The 18,024-nt window shown below is 41.1% G+C and overlaps 2 protein-coding genes across 5 annotated transcripts in view; one reads left to right on the top strand and one right to left on the bottom strand.

Moving 5' to 3' along the window:
* Positions 1-16,911, top strand: part of LOC133623621 (uncharacterized) — a 44,449-nt gene extending 27,538 nt beyond the window's left edge. The window contains exons 1-2 of one of the 4 annotated variants that reach the window (XM_072916297.1): positions 9,226-9,477; positions 14,748-16,908. In XM_072916297.1, coding sequence (XP_072772398.1) covers positions 14,798-15,958 — 1,161 coding nt within the window. In that variant the 5' untranslated portion in view covers positions 9,226-9,477; positions 14,748-14,797 and the 3' untranslated portion in view covers positions 15,959-16,908. Of the gene's footprint in view, positions 1-9,225; positions 9,478-10,928; positions 11,161-11,200; positions 11,816-14,747 lie in introns of those variants that run through there. The other 3 variants (XM_061986854.2, XM_072916298.1, XM_061986852.2) reach the window with 3 other exon arrangements.
* Positions 952-9,158, bottom strand: LOC140676614 (uncharacterized). The gene is made up of 2 exons (XM_061986863.2): positions 9,027-9,158; positions 952-3,002 (listed from the first exon to the last, which is right to left on the bottom strand). Exon 2 carries the CDS (start codon positions 2,950-2,952, stop codon positions 1,630-1,632), a length of 1,323 nt encoding a protein of 440 aa, XP_061842847.1. The 5' UTR covers positions 2,953-3,002; positions 9,027-9,158; the 3' UTR covers positions 952-1,629.
* Positions 16,912-18,024: the final 1,113 nt, after the last annotated feature.

The raw sequence follows: 18,024 nt of genomic DNA, 5'->3' as shown, positions 1-18,024 counted from the left end.
AACCGACGTTTCAAGGAAGAATGGACAGAGCAATATGTTTTCATCCTACCTACTGCAAGTACCAGACCAATGTGTTGCTCTGGTTGCTCTACTGTTGCTCTGGTGAAAAGTGAAAATCTGAAACGTCACTATCTGAAAGAGCACCGCGAATTTGAAGAGACATTTCCTCATGAATCAGAGCTAAGAAAAAAAGAAATCACGAGGCTGAAAAAGTCATATGAAACATCAAGCAAGATTTTTGTTAAATCTATGACACAACAACAAATAGCAACAGAGCAGTAACGTGCGGTGAGGTTGATGGCTGGTGAGGCACTGACTTCAACACAGTCAGATTTACAAACATATGAACCCTAAAGAGTATCTTATTCACCATTTGATTGGCAGCAGTTAACGGGTTATGTTTAAAAGCTCATACCAGCATTCTTCCCTGCTTGGCACTCAGCATCAAGGCTTGGAATTGGGGGTTAAATCACCAAAAATGATTCCCGGGCACGGCGCCGCTGCTGCCCACTGCTCCCCTCACCTCCCAGGGGGTGATCAAGGGATGGGTCAAATGCAGAGGACACATTTTTTCAAAGTTCTTATTTATTTTTGTTTCAAAGAAAATATTTCATGTATTTTATTGGATATTTATTTTATTTTTGTTAATTTTAAGAAAATGTTAAACTACCTACCTCCTGCTATTATATAAGCTTGACCGATAATAAACGGACCCAGCCTGTTTCCAAAAAACATTTGTGGACCTTCAAGATTTGTACTTGAGGACCCCTGGTCTAGACAATGAAGTAAGCTGCAAACTACATGGAAGTCATACAAAAAAACATTAAAACAAAATTGACTGCGATAATAAATAGAATAAAATACATACCTACAAATATTAAATACATTTATTGTACCCAACTTTAGTTGAAGCATACATTGTTTATTGCATAAAGGTCTGGGGACATACATATAAAACAATCACACAACAAGATTCATATTACACAAGAGAGTAATAAAGACAATTAATAGAATGGATTATAGAGACCCAACAAATGATTCATAAAGTCACACATTTTAAAATTGTATAAAAGACAACTGCTCAAATGATGTATAAAGTCAATAATAATATGCTTCCAGAAGTGGTCCAGAAGATGTTTCAGATGTGAACCAGTAAATATGAACTAAGAGGGATTTATGAGTACTCAAAAGCAAAGGTATGAACACATGTAAAACAAATATGTATATCATATAAAGGAGTTCATCTATGGAGTCATCTACAATTAGAAAATAAAATATGTAACACTTCATTATTTCAAAAAACATAAAACACTATTATGAATAAGTATAAAAGTGAATTATGAATATCTACAAATAAAATGTTTATTGTATGTAACATATTTTCTGTACTGTTTATTCTCACCTTTTCAGTCAAATTGTTCTGTTCATTTTAAAGTACACAAATGTGTATATTAACTCATGTACTTGACTGAAATAAAAGCACTAATCTGAAGTATCTGATCTATGAATGTTAGAAGCATGATAACAAGATTGTGTTACACACACAACAATGATGTCACACATGTTTTATGTGCTGATGTTGGAAAGTCAAAGTGAAAGTTTTGACAGTTTATTTCAAATCCTGCATCTTCATTTGCTGCTGCTGTTCTCACCAGCACACTTGTGTTTCTTACACTGGTACTTAGAAGAGAATCTTTCACCACACACACTGCAACTCAACACTTTCTCTCCTGTGTGTGTTCTCATGTGTACTGTAAAAGATTTTGGGTGAAGAAAGCATTTGTTGCAGCTTGAACAGGAGTATGGTTTTTCACCAGAGTGCCTTCTCATGTGTAATTTTAATTGCTGTCTTTCTATATAACTTTTACCACATACTGAACATATAAAAGGTTTTTCACCAGTGTGTGTTCTCATGTGTGTTTTTAAGTCATGTTTTCGTGCAAATCTTTTACTGCATTCTGAGCAGGTAAAAGGTTTTTCTCCAGTGTGTGTTCTCATGTGTACTTTTAAACTTTGATTTGTTACAAAACTTTTACCACATTCTGAGCAGGAAAAAGGTTTTTCTCCAGTGTGTATTCTCTTGTGTGTTTTCAAATATTGCCTTTGAGTAAAATCTTTACTGCAGATTGAACATGAAAAAGGTTTTTCTCCAGTGTGTGTTCTCATGTGTGCTTTGAAATGGGGCCTTTGAGTAAAATCTTTGCCGCAGATTGAACATGAAAAAGGTTTTTCACCAGTGTGTGTTCTCATGTGTACTTTTAAATTTTGATTCATTACAAAACTTTTACCACATTCTGAGCAGGAAAAATATTTTTTTCCAGTGTGTGTTCTCATGTGTGCTTTCAAATTTCCATTTGTTACAAAACTGTTACCACATTCTGAGCAGGTAAAATGTTTTTCTCCAGTGTGTGTTCTCATGTGTGATTTTAAATTTCCATTTGTTACAAAACTTTTACCACATTCTGAGCAGAAACAAGGTTTTTCTCCGGTGTGTGTCCTCATGTGTCTTTTCAAATAACAAGGATATTTAAAAGTTTTGTCACAGTGAGAACATGTGATGTGTGTGTTGTCAGTGTGACATGTTGCATCATCTTTAGAGTGTTCATCATCAGTGTGAGGAGAGTGTGACGTTGTGTCCTCACTATCTGATAGTGGAGCTAAGAGCTTGTCTGCTTGTGATCCTCCACAGTGGTCTCCATCAGCTTCTGTTGTCATGTGTTGAGTTGAGCTGCTGCTTGGAGGCTCCGCCTCTCTCTCACCTTTGACCTCATCATCTTCACTCTTCACAATCACATGGAACTCCTCCAACCATTCTTGACTGATGCTGTGTTCCTCCTCTTCCTCTTTAAAATGGGAGGTCAGTGGGTTATTTTCTTCCCTTTGCATTTGTAATGTATGTGGCGCCTCTTCTTCCTCCTTAATGTGGAAGGGCTGTGGCTCCTCCTTGTCCATCCTGAAGCTCCACTTGTGTTGCTCAGAGAGAAGATGTTCTTCACAGATGTCTGCAGGACACAAGAAGACAAACATGCTTGAGAGGAGTCCATCTTTGTTCAGTCACATGTTAGAAGCAATATTGATAGGATTTTACCAATTCAGATTTCATTTTCAATTCTGCTCACGATTCGGTTATTTGTGGATTAACTTTTGCTTTCAAATTCGGTAAAAAAAGGAAGAAACAGGTCGATTAGCACCAACAGTGAGGTCTTAAGAGGCCCAGACCTTACGGTTACCCCATGGGGTGCCAGAGGGCCCTAAGGACAATATTCTGCTTTGAAAATATCTATAAAATAAAAATATTTTTGGCTATAAATTAATAAGATACTACACGTTATTTTGTGGTATTACACAGAACTTTCCTCCAGAAGGTCTTATCTTTGTCCATGTGATGTCAGATGAAACCAAAAGTGAGCTGTGTGTCCACAATACCCAGCAATATGTTTGGAGGAGAAAAGGTGAGGCCTTTAATCCCAGGAACATCATGCCAACCGTCAAGCATGGTGGTGGTAGTATTATGCTTTGGGCCCGTTTTGCTGCCAATGGAACTGCTGCTTTAAATGGGACAATGAAAAAGGAGGATTAGCTCCAAATTCTTCAGGACAATCTAAAATCATCAGCCCGGAGGTTGGGTCTTGGGCGCAGTTGGGCGTTCCAACAGGACAATGACCCCAAACACACGTCAAAAGTGGTAAAGGAATGGCTAAATCAAGGTTTTAGCATGGCCTTCCCAAAATCCTGACTTAAACGTGAGGACAATGTTGAAAAAACAAGTCTATGTCAAAAAAACAACAAATTTAGCTGAACTGTACCAATTTTGTCAAGAGGAGTGGTCAAAAATTCAAGCCAGTGTTTCCCACACATTCATTTATTTGTGGCGGCCCGCCACGAAAGAATTACGACCGCCACAAATGGATTTTTCGGCTTTTGACTCGCTCGACCGCTCATAAAAGCAATGGGACTCTGTCTGTGAATGTACCTTGTAGTTACAACTCCGGTGCAGTAGGTGGCGGTAGCCTACTATGCATTGTAACACCGCCAATAGCACTTAATTCACCTGGTGGGCCAGAAGAAGAAGAAGAAGAAGAAGAAGAAGAGGGATGGACGGGATCAAAATACGAGTTATAGGTAGATAAGTTATAGCTGCATCGCTCGCAGCTTGTCATATATTTAACGTTAATCCGCGATTTCACCGAGCGTTTCACTGACGGTGAGCAGCCTGACGCTGCTTCATTAACACCGCCGCTGTTTGACTCGGGGGCCGGGGCAGACGCACGTAGTAACAGTCACGTGTTACCATACCGACGAGCTAACGTCTCCAGGTTATAACCCTGTTGTCAATAAACACACGTGGAGACGGTGCTTCAGATACTGCATTAATACTCAAGCTAAATTGTCCACTGTCCACTGCAGCATGTGAATGCAATGAAAAGAATAAAATGTTAAAATGTTGTCCAGGTTAATGTTTTGGCCATTAAAGGCCCTTCATTTCAAGATTTCAACTGTGATCGGGCTTTAAACAGGTGGCTGACCTGTTCAGATGGGTGTAACTGCTACTGGTCAAATAATGTGAAATAGCATTTAATTTTACATGTATGCAATGCCATTTAAATGTAATTATAGATAATAATAATAAATACTGTGTAGTGTTGTAAATAGTCAACGGGAAGGATTTTAGTAAGATATAAGCCATGAGCACTACACAGCCAGAAAAAAACCTAGGCAGGACAAGTAAAAATATTGGGGCAAGTAGATTTGAGAAGTCGGGCAAGTACAAAAAAAGCTTAACGTTGAACCCTGCATGTGTTGAGCTGCTGCCGGTTAAGGTTAGACGGCACTGTACATAGAGCGCTTCTGCTCGTTAGTAATACATTCTAATGTTGGATGTTCACTCCTTCACACAGATGAGTATAGAAAAATATTTTCAACGGCCGAAAAGGGCTGGACTTGGAGAGGAGGTAGGCCTACAGTCCGGACCACAGGAGGTATTATCAAAATGGTGTAGACACTTAGAAATCTCATAAGGAAAGTGTGAAAATTAATTTGCTTCCAATACTTCCAGGCTTCAACTAGTGCCGCAGCTGTGGCAGTAAGAGAGGGTGAAGAGGAAGGAATAGTAAGTATGCAGGGAGATGTTGTAGGAGAGGAGGAAGACAGGCAGCATGTAGAGCCAGCTAGGGCGGAGGCAACAGGTGAGACTCAGCAAACACTGAAAAATAAAGCAGGGTCAGAGCAGAAATGCACTTTTCTCATGAAAAGGGTCCTATTTTATATTTGTATGTGCCTTATAGAGAGGACCACGACAAAACAGAGCGACTGGTTTCGATCCAGAATGGCAAAAATGCCACAATTTAAGTCATGGCTGTATAACACCCAGCACGGTAAGCTCCAGTGTCTCCCACTTCTCTGGAGGAGGGTCTGGCGAGCGAGACTAGCTCCAGTGAGACCTGTTCAGCAGCAGCAGGAGGAGGAGGAGGAGGTTGACTGACTGTGGCAGGACACCTCTGCCACTGTTTCACTTTATGTTGCTGGTAAATAATATGGTTGTAGTAGTAGGCTAAAGTTCAATTATTTAGTATGCACTAATTAAAAGGGGCAGAGCTTTAAGAGACATTTTAGCTTTTATATTTTATAAGATATATTTTTTGTAAGAACCACAATTAATAAATATATTTCAGTGAATAACTAATTGTTCAAAACTGTATATAAATATGTACATAAAGTGTTGTAATTATATTCCAACTCCGCGTTCTTCCTGGTCATCGCCGCTGCCGTCCCCCGCCCCCCGACCACACCACCACAAATAGATGCCTGTCCTGTGGGAAACACTGTGAAATCCCTCAATTTCTTGCAATTGCACTTTGAGAAACGTTGTTCTTAAACTGTTTGACTATTTGCTCACGCAGTTGTGGACAAAGGGGTGTACCTCGCCCCATCCTTTCTTGTGAAAGACTGAGCATTTTTTGGGAAGCTGTTTTTATACCCAATCATGGCACCCACCTGTTCCCAATTAGCCTGCACACCTGTGGGATGTTCCAAATAAGTGTTTGATGAGCATTCCTCAACTTTATCAGTATTTATTGTCGCCTTTCCCAACTTCTTTGTCACGTGTTGCAGGCATCAAATTCTAAAGTTAATGATTATGAAACGAAATTTTGTTCTTATCTGTGCTGTAAAGTTCAAATTTGAATGACAATAAAAAGGAAGTCTAAGTCTATTTGCAAAAAAAAAAAAAGTTTATGAGTTTGAACATCAAATATGTTGTCTTTGTAGCATATTCAACTGAATATGGCTTGAAAAGGATTTGCAAATCATTGTATTCTGTTTATATTTACATCCAACACAATTTCCCAACTCATATGGAAACGGGGTTTGTACTTTTACACGCAATATCCTCTCCTCGTTCTTCCTTCTGCGAAACATTTTAACCCAACAGAAAACAAACAGAAGTGCAGCGAAGCACATGTAACAAGTGCAGCGAGTGTGGCCGTGCGATTGCTTGAACCTCACTCACACCTTAAGAAATGTGCTGGCGTGAGAATCCATCCATCCATTTTCTACCGCTTATTCCCTTTGGGGTCGCGGGGGGCGCTGGAGCCTATCTCAGCTACAATCGGGCGGAAGGCAGGGTACACCCTGGACAAGTCGCCACCTCATCGCAGGGCCAACACAGATAGACAGACTACATTCACACTCACATTCACACACTAGGGACCATTTAGTGTTGCCAATCAACCTATCCCCAGGTGCATGTCTTTGGAGGTGGGAGGGGCCTATCCCCAGGTGCATGTCTTAGGAGGTGGGAGGGGCCTATCCCCAGGTGCATGTCTTTGGAGGTGGGAGGAAGCCGGAGAACCCTGAGGGAACCCACGCAGTCACGAGGAGAACATGCAAACTCCACACAGAAAGATCCCGAGCCCGGGATTGAACCCAAGACTACTCAGGACCTTCGTATTGTGAGGCAGAAACACCAACCCCTCTTCCACCGTGCTGCCTGGCGTGAGAAATATATATATATATATATATATATATATATATATACAAATATATATATTTTTAGAATATTTGGGTACCTCATGCTTCGATTACAAACAAAATATTGATGCATATTAAATTTGTGTACAGTATATCAAAGCCATTTTTAATATTTACCATTTATTTCATTAAATATTTATTTTTGTCTGACTGAATGAGCATAATCGCTTACAATTGTGCAAATAGTGTATTCGTAATAACAAGCATCAGTTGATTTAATTTCCATGATACGTCCGCCCGAATGCAGCTGAGATAGGCTCCAGTACAGTTCCCGCAACATGAAAAAGGGACAAGCGGTAGAAAAATGGATTGATGGATGTCATCAAGGGAATAGAAGTGCGTGCAAACAACATAATTTGCATTTATTGCTAATAAAGTTAGCACCAACACAAAGTAGACTACTGCAATGTATGTGTAATGGGGCAGGGCCAACATCCGGGCAACTGAGCTACATACGGGTTCTTGGAGCCATAGCAACCTGACTGGCGTTGAAAACAAACCGTCGCCATTATTCTTTAACCTGTCGACCTGCGCTGATTAAACCCGTCATTCTGCCTCCAAAATGCCCAAAAACTGTGTTGTTTTTGGTTGTGCAAACCACAACTGGAAACAGGGAAAACAAAGGTGGTATTTTGTTCTGCCAAAGCGTGCTAAAAGCCCACAGAGACGAGACAAATGGCTCGCAGCTTTACACCGGGAAAACCAGGACGGTTCTCACTGGAGTCCCCCAAAATCCCGGGTCGTGTGTTCGGATCACTTCGTTTCTGGTAAATATAAGGAACAAAAATCCACCTTCTTAACCACAACTTGGTCCATGCTAATGTTGAACCCGTTGAATTTTTACTGAATAACGTTCGACAGCTGAAGTTGTTGTTGTTGCACAACAATAACATACGGTATAAAGGCTATTTCCAGTAATTCAGCAAATAATAAATCATAATACTGAACTGAATTTGAATGAGCTCTCTACAGATATAATAAATATACAGATACTGGTAGCCACCGTGTCATCCTTATTATCATTTATCAACATACCTTGGGTGATTTAACCATTTTTATGTGATTTATTCGTTATATAACAACCGAAGCTAACAACCGACCTGGTGCGCTTGTGAGGTAGACATACAGATTTACAAATTCCATGTCCGGCCATTATGTAGGATTATCAGTCCACGCATCTGCTGGAAGGTGGTAAGGGCAGTCGTTTAATCCAACTACAGAACATTTTAACTCGTATTTTAACCTAGCCTCACTGGAAAAACTATTTACATAATCATACGCCATTTAGAACAGTTTAAAATGCCGTGAAACCTCCTTAAATGCCTTTTCTGTCAATGCTGTGTTCGCTGTGAGCTGGTTTGTTTTCAACGAATTCAATATGGCGACCGCGTTGCTAGGGGATTGGAGGGCGGAAGTGACGTAGGTCCGCCCTCGCCCATACATTATATTACACTGTCATAATAATAATAATAATTTTAATAAGTACATTTTTTATCCTGCAAAGCGTCTTTGAGTACACTGAAAAGCGCTACACCAAATAAAATGTGTTATTATTATTATACCATGTGACTTATTCCAGACTTAAATTACGAGACGTTCGTTCCTTATTTAGTAACAAACATTTAATGTTAAGCGTGACTGTACTATACAGCACAAAAAAAACAGTTAAAGTATTAAATAAGTCAATATAATTCTCATAAAGAACATATAAAATACACTCCTCAAAAAAACGCTCGCATTTGCTACAAAGGCCTGCTAGCGGGTTAACGTTAGCACGTTAGCTTCGAACAACATATCAAGTAAATAACAGAAATCCCATCCATCCATTTCCTACCGCTTATTCCCTTTGGGGTCGCTGGAGCCTATCTTAGCTACAATCGGGCGGAAGGCGGGGTACACCCTGGACAAGTCTCCACCTCATCACAGGGCCAACACAGATAGACAGACAACATTCACACTAATAACAGAAATAATATAAAATATATAATTTATATTACCTCATAAGCCGCATGTACAAGAGAGGAGTGGAATATATTCTTGCTATTGTTACACCAGCAACTCTTAAATGGGACTTTTTTTTTGTTCTGCGGCTGGGCGAAGGAAGTGTGCACCACTCATTATTGTCCCAGAGGAACACGTGTTTGGACAACATTTGTTCCGCGGTTAAGAACACCTCGATGACGTCACACAGAAGGAAGAACAAAACAAGATGGCGTCTGACGGAGAAGACGTTGTTTTGGTTGTTATGGTTTCTTGGTCTTAATTACAACGTCCATGTGCACATGTATGTCGTTTAACAGAGTAAACGTCGCTATTAATTGTTTGTATAGCGGATACATTAGTCTGAGTGCACTTTGACGTGCTAGCCTAGCCTGCTGCTTAGCTTAGCTTGTTAGCTGCTAACAAAGAGAGGCGGAAGTGATCGACACATCAAAGCAGAGATCCAATGTAAGTGTAAAGTGTTTTTATTGTGTGAACATGTCTACATTACAAATGATGTGAGTGTTGCTGAATCAGCTACTAACTGCTGCCATTGAAGAAATATTTGTGATGTTAGAAAGAAAAAAAAGGATAGCAGAGTACGAGGAGGAACTTTGTCCAACAAAAGAGGAGAAGGAGCGACAACATCAACTATTGGACGCTGTTTTCAAGAAGCATCAAGTTGTGTTACACATCCATCCATCTTCTTCTGCTTATCCTAGGTCGGGTCGCGGGGGCAGCAGCCTAAGCAGAGAAGCCCAGACTTTCCTCTCCCCAGCCGATTCGTCCAGCTCTTCCCGGGGGATCCCGAGGCGTTCCCAGGCTAGCCGGGAGACATAGTCTACCCAACGTGTCCTGGGTCTTCTCCGTGGCCTCCTACTGGTCGGGCGTGCCCACAACACCTCCCTAGGGAGGCGTTCTGGTGGCATCCTGACCAGATGCCCGAACCACCTCATCTGGCTCCTCTCCATGTGGAGGAGCAGCGGCTTTACTTTGAGCTCCTCCCGGATGACAGAGCTTCTCACCCTATCTCTAAGGGAGAGACTCGCCACCCGGCGGAGGAAACTCATTTGGGCCGCTTGTACCCGTGATCTTGTCCTTTCGGTCATAACCCAAAGCTCATGACCATAGGTGAGGATGGGAACGTACATCGACCGGTAAATTGAGAGCTTTGCCTTCCGGCTCAGCTCCTTCTTCACCACAACGGATCGATACAGCGTCCGCATTACTGAAGACGCCGCACCGATCCGCCTGTCCATCTCACCATCCACTCTTCCCTCACTCATGAACAAGACTCCGAGGTACTTGAACTCCTCCACTTGGGGCAGGGTCTCCTCCACAACCCGTAGATGGCACTCCACCCTTTTCCGGGCGAGAACCATGGACTGGGACTTGGAGGTGCTGATTCTCATCCCAGTCGCTTCACACTCGGCTGCGAACCGATCCAGTGAGAGCTGAAGATCTTGGCCAGATGAAGCCATCAGGACCACATCATGTTTAAAAAGCAGAGACCTAATCCTGCAGCCACCAAACCAGATCCCCTCAACTCCTTGACTGCGCCTAGAAATTCTGTCCATAAAAGTTCAGAACAGAATGGGTGACAAAGGGCAGCCTTGGCGGAGTCCAACCCTCACTGGAAACGTGTCCGACTTACTGCCGGCAATGCGGACCAAGCCCTGACACTGATCACAATCAGACAGTCCGATACCCCATACTCTCTGAGCACTCCCCACAGGACTTCCCGAGGGACACGGTCCAATGCCTTCTCCAAGTCCACAAAGCACATGTAGACTGGTTGGGCAACCTCCCATGCACCCTCAAGGACCCTGCCCAGAGTATAGACCTGGTCCACAGTTCCACCACCAGGATGCAAACCACACTGTTCCTCCTGAATCCGAGTTTACGAGGTTCTGGCGTAAACTCCTCTCCAGTACACCTGAATAGACCTGAGGATGCTTATACATATTGACACAAATATAAAAAACCACTAACCTTATGACGGATGCTTTTGCAATTGTTGGATTAGATCTTGCACAACACCTAGTGGCCACAATCATTCAATAAGTCAAGCTCATGGCGCAGAAAGTTGAACGATGAGGACACCTTTGTTACTGGATACTTTCTATCCGACTTCTGTTTTGGAGACTTTGTGTACGTATTAAGCGACTATAATTATTTGATATGCTTAAATGTGCTGTTTTAGCTTAGCTGTTGTGTAGCTGCTAGCTCCTGCAGCAGGTGTGTCCAAAGTGCAACCCATAGCTATGTTTGTAAGTGTTGAAGATGTGGTATTTGCGTGTCAGTCCAATCAGCGGCAGCTACGCCCTGTTTGGTCATTGGACCTAAGTCTTTGGCTTGGTAGGCGGGACAGAGAGCAAGGGAACAATGTGGGACAGCAATGGTGTCCATCTTCTAGCATGCTAGTTGTTGGTCAACATGATCAGCCACACCCTGACTTCCAACATATATAGGAGTCAAAGGCCTCCTGGTATGAGTGGTCTGACTGGTGATCATAACAGGTGGCAGCTCAGTCAGCCAGGGCTTCCACTGATAGAACAGTTGGAGCAGTCCTTGTCCTTCACTCCATCCCGGGAGGAGTAGATGTCAGCCATTGCTGCTACTTCAGGCTGTGGTACGAGCACGAGCATGGAGGAGCCTTTGTAGTGGTGTCGCAGCTTGGTGGTCGTGCCGTCAGGTAACACCAGGAAGGTTCCTTCTGTGCGACACTGACTGCTGCCTTTTTCTCCCTGGACTCTGACTTCATATCTGGTGTTGTCCTTCAGACCTGGGCCAAGAAGCCATGAATGTGGGCCATAAGAGTGTATGTGCGTGGGCATGAACTTGCACCCAGTTTCAACTGGAACTCAGGACATATGATTAGTTGCACGGCCTATTCTAATCTGTATTAAACATTTCTTAATCACTTCATCCTTCATTATCTTAATTATCATTTTAAACCCCGGCCGAGTCATACCAGAGACTATAAAAATGGGAGCCATTACCTCCCTGCTTGGCATTCAGCATCAAGGCTTGGAATTGGGGGTTGAATCACCAAAAATGATTCCCGGGCGCGGCCACCGCTGCTGCTCACTGCTCCCCTCACCTCTCAGGGGGTGATCAAGAGTGATGGGTCAAATGCAGAGAATAATTTCACCACACCTAGTGTGTGTGTGACAATCATTGCTACTTTAACTTTAACTTAACTTATTCTAGTCCATTTGTAAATAAATAGTTTTCCTAAATGATAGTCTCCTCACTTGAACCAGACAGTCATTAGGACAAAAGACCCTGCAAGGACTTTGGCCTTTAAAAGGGAAAGCCAGAAAAAGGACAGTAATAAGATGATTTCATCACATTTACTATGAGGCATTTTATTATTAATATATTCTGTTCTTGTTACTTGGGGTGGTATAGCTCGGTTGGTAGAGTGGCTGTGCCAGCAACTTGAGGGTTCCAGGTTCGACGCCAGCTTCTGCCATCCTAGTCACTGCCGTTGTGTCCTTGGGCAAGACACTTTACCCACCTGCTCCCAGTGCCACCCACACTGCTTTAAATGTAACTTAGATATTGGCTTTCACTATGTAAAGTGCTTTGAGTCACTAGAGAAAAGTGCTATATAAATATAATTCACTTCACATGATATCTTGTTGTTCTATTTTCTCATTTCAAGGGGAACTGCACTTTTTGGAATCATTCACAGTCCCTATGTGAGTTAAAGTTAAGGTCCCAAAGGTAGTCACACACTAGGTGTGGTGAAGTTATCCTCTGCATTTGACCCATCCCCAAGGTCACCCCCTGGGAGGTGAGGGTAGCGGAGGCCGCACTCAGGATATCATTTGGTGATTTAACCCCCAACCCTTGATGCTGAGTGCCAAGCAAGGAGGCAATGGGTCCCGTTTTTATAGTCTGGTATGACTCGGCCCGGGTTTGAACTCACAACTTTCCAGTGTCAGGGCAGACACTCTAACCACAAGGCCACTGAGCAGGTCAATAGTTAATGCATCCTCAATAGAAATAAACTTAGCAAAAGTTAGCTAACAATTAAATCATTGCTCTATTCTGCCTATAAAGTGCTCTAAATAACATCCTAAAACCCCCTTCAACATTTTAAATACACACTGTAAGTATATATGTAATGTAGTAACATTCTTAATAACATGTCATATTTACATATCTTGCTCATTTTAAGCATACAATGTCTGCTCTCACTGGGATGGCGACTGATGGGATGTTCATATCTTCCCGTTTAGATGAAGAATTAATCCTTGCAAAGAGTTAAAAAGGGTGGGTGCAAAAGAGCGTATTTTTGTGTCTTTCTTGCCATCTCCAGGTCTAAGTTGGAAGTCAAAGTTGACCAAGTTCTCGGTTTATGTCCACAACCTTCTACTACATAAGTGAGAAGCATGATTTATAATCTAGAATGATCTTTCACCATCTTAGAGGCCAGAAAGCAGCTCAGTATGTCAATATAGCAACATAAGCTAGTTACTTCTGTGATCAATGCGCCGCTAAAAGTAGGTCCTTAACGTTAGCGCTTATAATAACAATATTGCTAATACTTGCTTAATATTCAGGTCACAAAATGTAAATGGAGTATTGTTGGCAGTTTTTGGATGGTTATTTGGAGGACTTTGTGGGTCTAATAGAGGAGCTCCCATTGACTCCAATGTTAGATGATTGTTGCTCACATTTATTTACTAATTAGAATTCATAAAAATGAAAAACATATGTCTTACATGAGGATTGTGAATGATAGGCGACATTTTAAAAAAGTGCATTTTCCTTTGAATTTGTCAGATAAGTAAACAGTCCTTCAAATTAAAGATGAAAAACAATTGAGGTTGTTTATAGATATTATCCACAATGAAGTTACAGTAAAACTAAGCACACAAGGGAAAGTACATTCATATACACATGAAGTACACATACTATATAAGAACCATGTTGACCATTAAAATATCATCTCGTTCTCCTAAAGCCAATATCGAGTATCCTTTGGTGAGCTGACCGTATCGTCACACCCTTAGTTGAAAGCACACCAACCCCATGACATGACACTTCCACGTGATGTAGAACAGTAGTACCACATTTTAAACATACACACACATCTGAAGAATATAAAATATATATATTTGGTGGGCCAAACAAAATGACTCGGCGAACCAATGTTTGGTATGGGCGATATGACCTCAAATCTATATCCTAATAACAATATATGTCACCATATATCATTTGGTACATGAATGATAATAGAATCATTTCAAAGCGGGTTACAAAAGCTCTTAATTTGGCATCTGACACATGCAGTAACATATTGTGTCATTTCTAATTGTAGTATTTTGTCCAAACAATTATTATTAATGTACTTGTTTATTTACTGTTAATATCTGGTTACTTTATTTGAGAAAATAATACTGGAAATGATGTAATATTTTACTGCATATTTCAGCAACTAAATTAGGAGCCTGTGTAGCCTGTTTTAAAATGCTTCTATTAGTAATTCTATATGAAATAATGTGTTGCTAAATCCATTTTAAACCATATCGTCTATCCATAGTAAAAAGTCCTGTCGTCCTGGTTTGTTTTTATTTTCCTGTGAATAATGTTGTAAAGAGCAGCGTGTTTGTGCGTCACTGAGATTTCAAGACAGTTCATACGATAACTTGTTTGTCCTAAGTGCATGTAAAAGTACTGAATGCATTGTGTGACTGAGCAGAGATGGTGTGTTTGTCTTGCAGACGTCTGTGAAGAACATCTTCACCCTGAGCAACAGAAGTGGAGCTTCACGATGGAGCCACAGCCCTCCCACATTAAAAAGGAAGAGGAACACCCACTGATCCCCCATTTTAAAGAGGAGGAGGAGGACCCACTGACAGCCCATTTTAAAGAGAAAGCAATGGATCCACTGAGCCCTCACGTTAAAGAGGAAGAGGAGGACCCACTGACCCCTCACATTAAGGATGAAGACGAGGACCCACTGAGCCCTCACATTAAAGAGGAAGAGGAGGACCCACTGAGCCCTCACATTAAAGAGGAAGAGGAGGAACACAGCATCAGTCAGCAGGGAGAGCATGTTGAAGGACTGGAGGAGGTTGATGTCACCAAGATGCCAGTGACTGGTGTCCCTGTGAAGAGTGAAGATGATGAGGTCAAAGGTGAGAGAGAGGCGGAGCCTCCAAGCAGCAGCTCAACTCAACACATGACAACAGAAGCTGATGGAGACCACTGTGGAGGATCACAAGCAGACAAGCTCTTAGCTCCACTATCAGATAGTGAGGACACAACGTCACACTCTCCTGACACTGATGATGAACACTCTAAAGATGATGCAACATGTCACACTGACAACACACACTTCACATGTTCTCACTGTGACAAAACTTTTAAATACCATTGTCGTCTGCTAAGACACAAGAGAACACACACTGGAGAAAAACCTTTTTCATGTTCAATCTGTAGTAAAGGTTTTACTCTAAAGCACAATTTCAAAGTACATATGAGAATACACACTGGAGAAAAACCTTTTTCCTGCTCAGAATGTGGTAAAAGTTTTGTAATGAATCGAAGTTTAAAAGTACACATGACAACACACACTGGAGAAAAACCTTTTTCATGTTCAATCTGTGGTAAAGATTATACTCAAAAGCACAATTTCAAAGCACACATGAGAACACATACTGGAGAAAAACCTTTTACATGTTCAATCTGCGGTAAAGATTATGCTCAAAGGGACCGTTTCAAAGCACACATGAGAATACACACTGGAGAAAAACCTTTTTCATGCTCAGAATGTGGTAAAAGTTATGTAATAAATCGAAGTTTAAAAGTACACATGAGAAAACACACAGGAGAGAAAGTGTTGAGTTGCAGTGTGTGTGGTGAAAGATTCTCTTCTAAGTACCAGTGTAAGAAACACAAGTGTGCTGGTGAGAACAGCAGCAGCAAATGAAGATGCAGGATTTGAAATAAACTGTCAAAACTTTGTTAACTTTGACTTTCTAACAACATCAGCACATATAACATGTGTGACATCATTGTTGTATGTGTAACACAATCTTGTTCATATGATTCTAACATTTATAGATTAGACACTTCAGATTAGTGTTTTTATTTCAGTCAAGTACATGAGTTAATATACACATTTGTGTACTTTAAAGGCCTACTGAAATGCAATTTTCTTATTTAAACGGGGATAGCAGGTCCATTCTATGTGTCATACTTGATCATTTTACGATATTGCCATACTTTTGCTGAAAGGATTTAGTAGAGAACATCGACGATAAAGTTTGCAACTTTTGGCCGCTGATAAAAAAGCCTTGCCTGTAGCGGAAGTAGCAGACGAGTAGCGTGACGTCACAGGTTGTGGAGCTCCTCACATCCGCACACTGTTTACAATCATGGCCACCAGCGATTCGGACCAAGAAAGCGACAATTTCCCCATTAATTTGAGCGAGGATGAAAGATTTGTGGATGAGGAAAGTGAGAGTGAAGGACTAGAGGGCAGTGGGAGCGATTCAGATAGGGAAGATGCTGTGAGACCTGATATTCAGCTGGGAATGACTAAAACAATAAATAAACACATACTCTATTAGCCACAACACAACCAGGCTTATATTTAATATGCCACAAATTAATCCCGCATAACAAACACCTCCCCCCTCCCGCCAATACAACTCAAACACCTGCACAACACACTCAATCCCACAGCCCAAAGTACCGTTCACCTCCCCAAAGTTCATACAGCACATATATTTCCCCAAAGTTACGTACGTGACATGCACATAGCGGCACGCACGTACGGGCAAGCGATCAAATGTTTGGAAGCCGCAGCTGCATGCGTACTCACGGTACCGCATCTGCGTATCCGACTCAAAGTCCTCCTGGTAAGAGCCTCTGTTGTCCCAGTTCTCCACAGGCCAATGGTAAAGCTTGACTGTCATCTTCCGGGAATGTAAACAATGAAACACCGGCCGTGTTTGTGTTGCTGCAGTCGGCCGCAATACACCGCTTCCCACCTACAGCTTTCTTCTTTGCTGTCTCCATTGTTCATTGAACAAATTGCAAAAGATTCACCAACACATGTCCAGAATACTGTGGAATTTTGTGATGAAAACAGACGACTTAATAGCTGGCCACCATGCTGTCCCAAAATGTCCTCCACAATCCGTGACGTCACGCGCTGACGTCATCATACCGAGACGTTTTCAGCAGGATATTCCGCGCGAAATTTAAAATGTCACTTTAGTAAGCTAACCCGGCCGTATTGGCATGTGTTGCAATGTTAAGATTTCATCATTGATATATAAACTATCAGACTGCGTGGTCGCTAGTAGTGGCTTTCAGTAGGCCTTTAAAATGAACAGAACAAATTGACTGAAAAGGTGAGAATAAACAGTACATAAAATATGTTACATAAAATAAACATTTTATATGTAGATATTCATAATTCACTTTTATACTATACTATACTACATAATAGTTTTTTGAAATAATGAAGGGTTACATATTTTATTTTCTAATTGTAGATGACTCCATAGATGAACTCCTTTATATGATGTACATATTTGTTTTACATGTGTTCATACCTTTGCTTTTGAGTACTCATAAATCCCTCTTAGTTCATATTTACTGGTTCACATCTGAAACATCTTCTGGACCACTTCTGGAAGCATATTATTATTGACTTTATACATCATTTGAGCAGTTGTCTTTTATACAATTTTAAAATGTGTGACTTTATGAATCATTTGTTGGGTCTCTATAATCCATTCTATTAATTGTCTTTATTACTCTCTTGTGTAATATGAATATTGTTGTGTGATTGTTTTATATGTATGTCCCCAGACCTTTATGTAATAAACAATGTATGCTTCAACTAAAGTTGGGTACAATAAATGTAGTTAATATTTGTGGGTATGCATTTTATTCTAGTTATTATCACAGTCATTTTTTAAAATGTTTTCTTTATATGACTTAGATGTAGTTTGCAGCTTACTTCATTATCTAGACTAAGTC

The sequence above is a fragment of the Nerophis lumbriciformis genome, linkage group LG26 (genome assembly GCF_033978685.3).
Source record: "Nerophis lumbriciformis linkage group LG26, RoL_Nlum_v2.1, whole genome shotgun sequence".
In the NCBI taxonomy this organism is placed as follows: Eukaryota; Metazoa; Chordata; class Actinopteri; order Syngnathiformes; family Syngnathidae; genus Nerophis; species Nerophis lumbriciformis.
Note: the sequence above shows the minus strand (reverse complement) of the source record. Positions and strands in the feature narration are given on the sequence as shown.

Bases quoted from the DNA above. Each gene is read 5' to 3' on its own strand.
- LOC140676614 (XM_061986863.2), bottom strand. From the start codon at position 2,952: ATGGACAAGGAGGAGCCACAGCCCTTCCACATTAAGGAGGAAGAAGAG.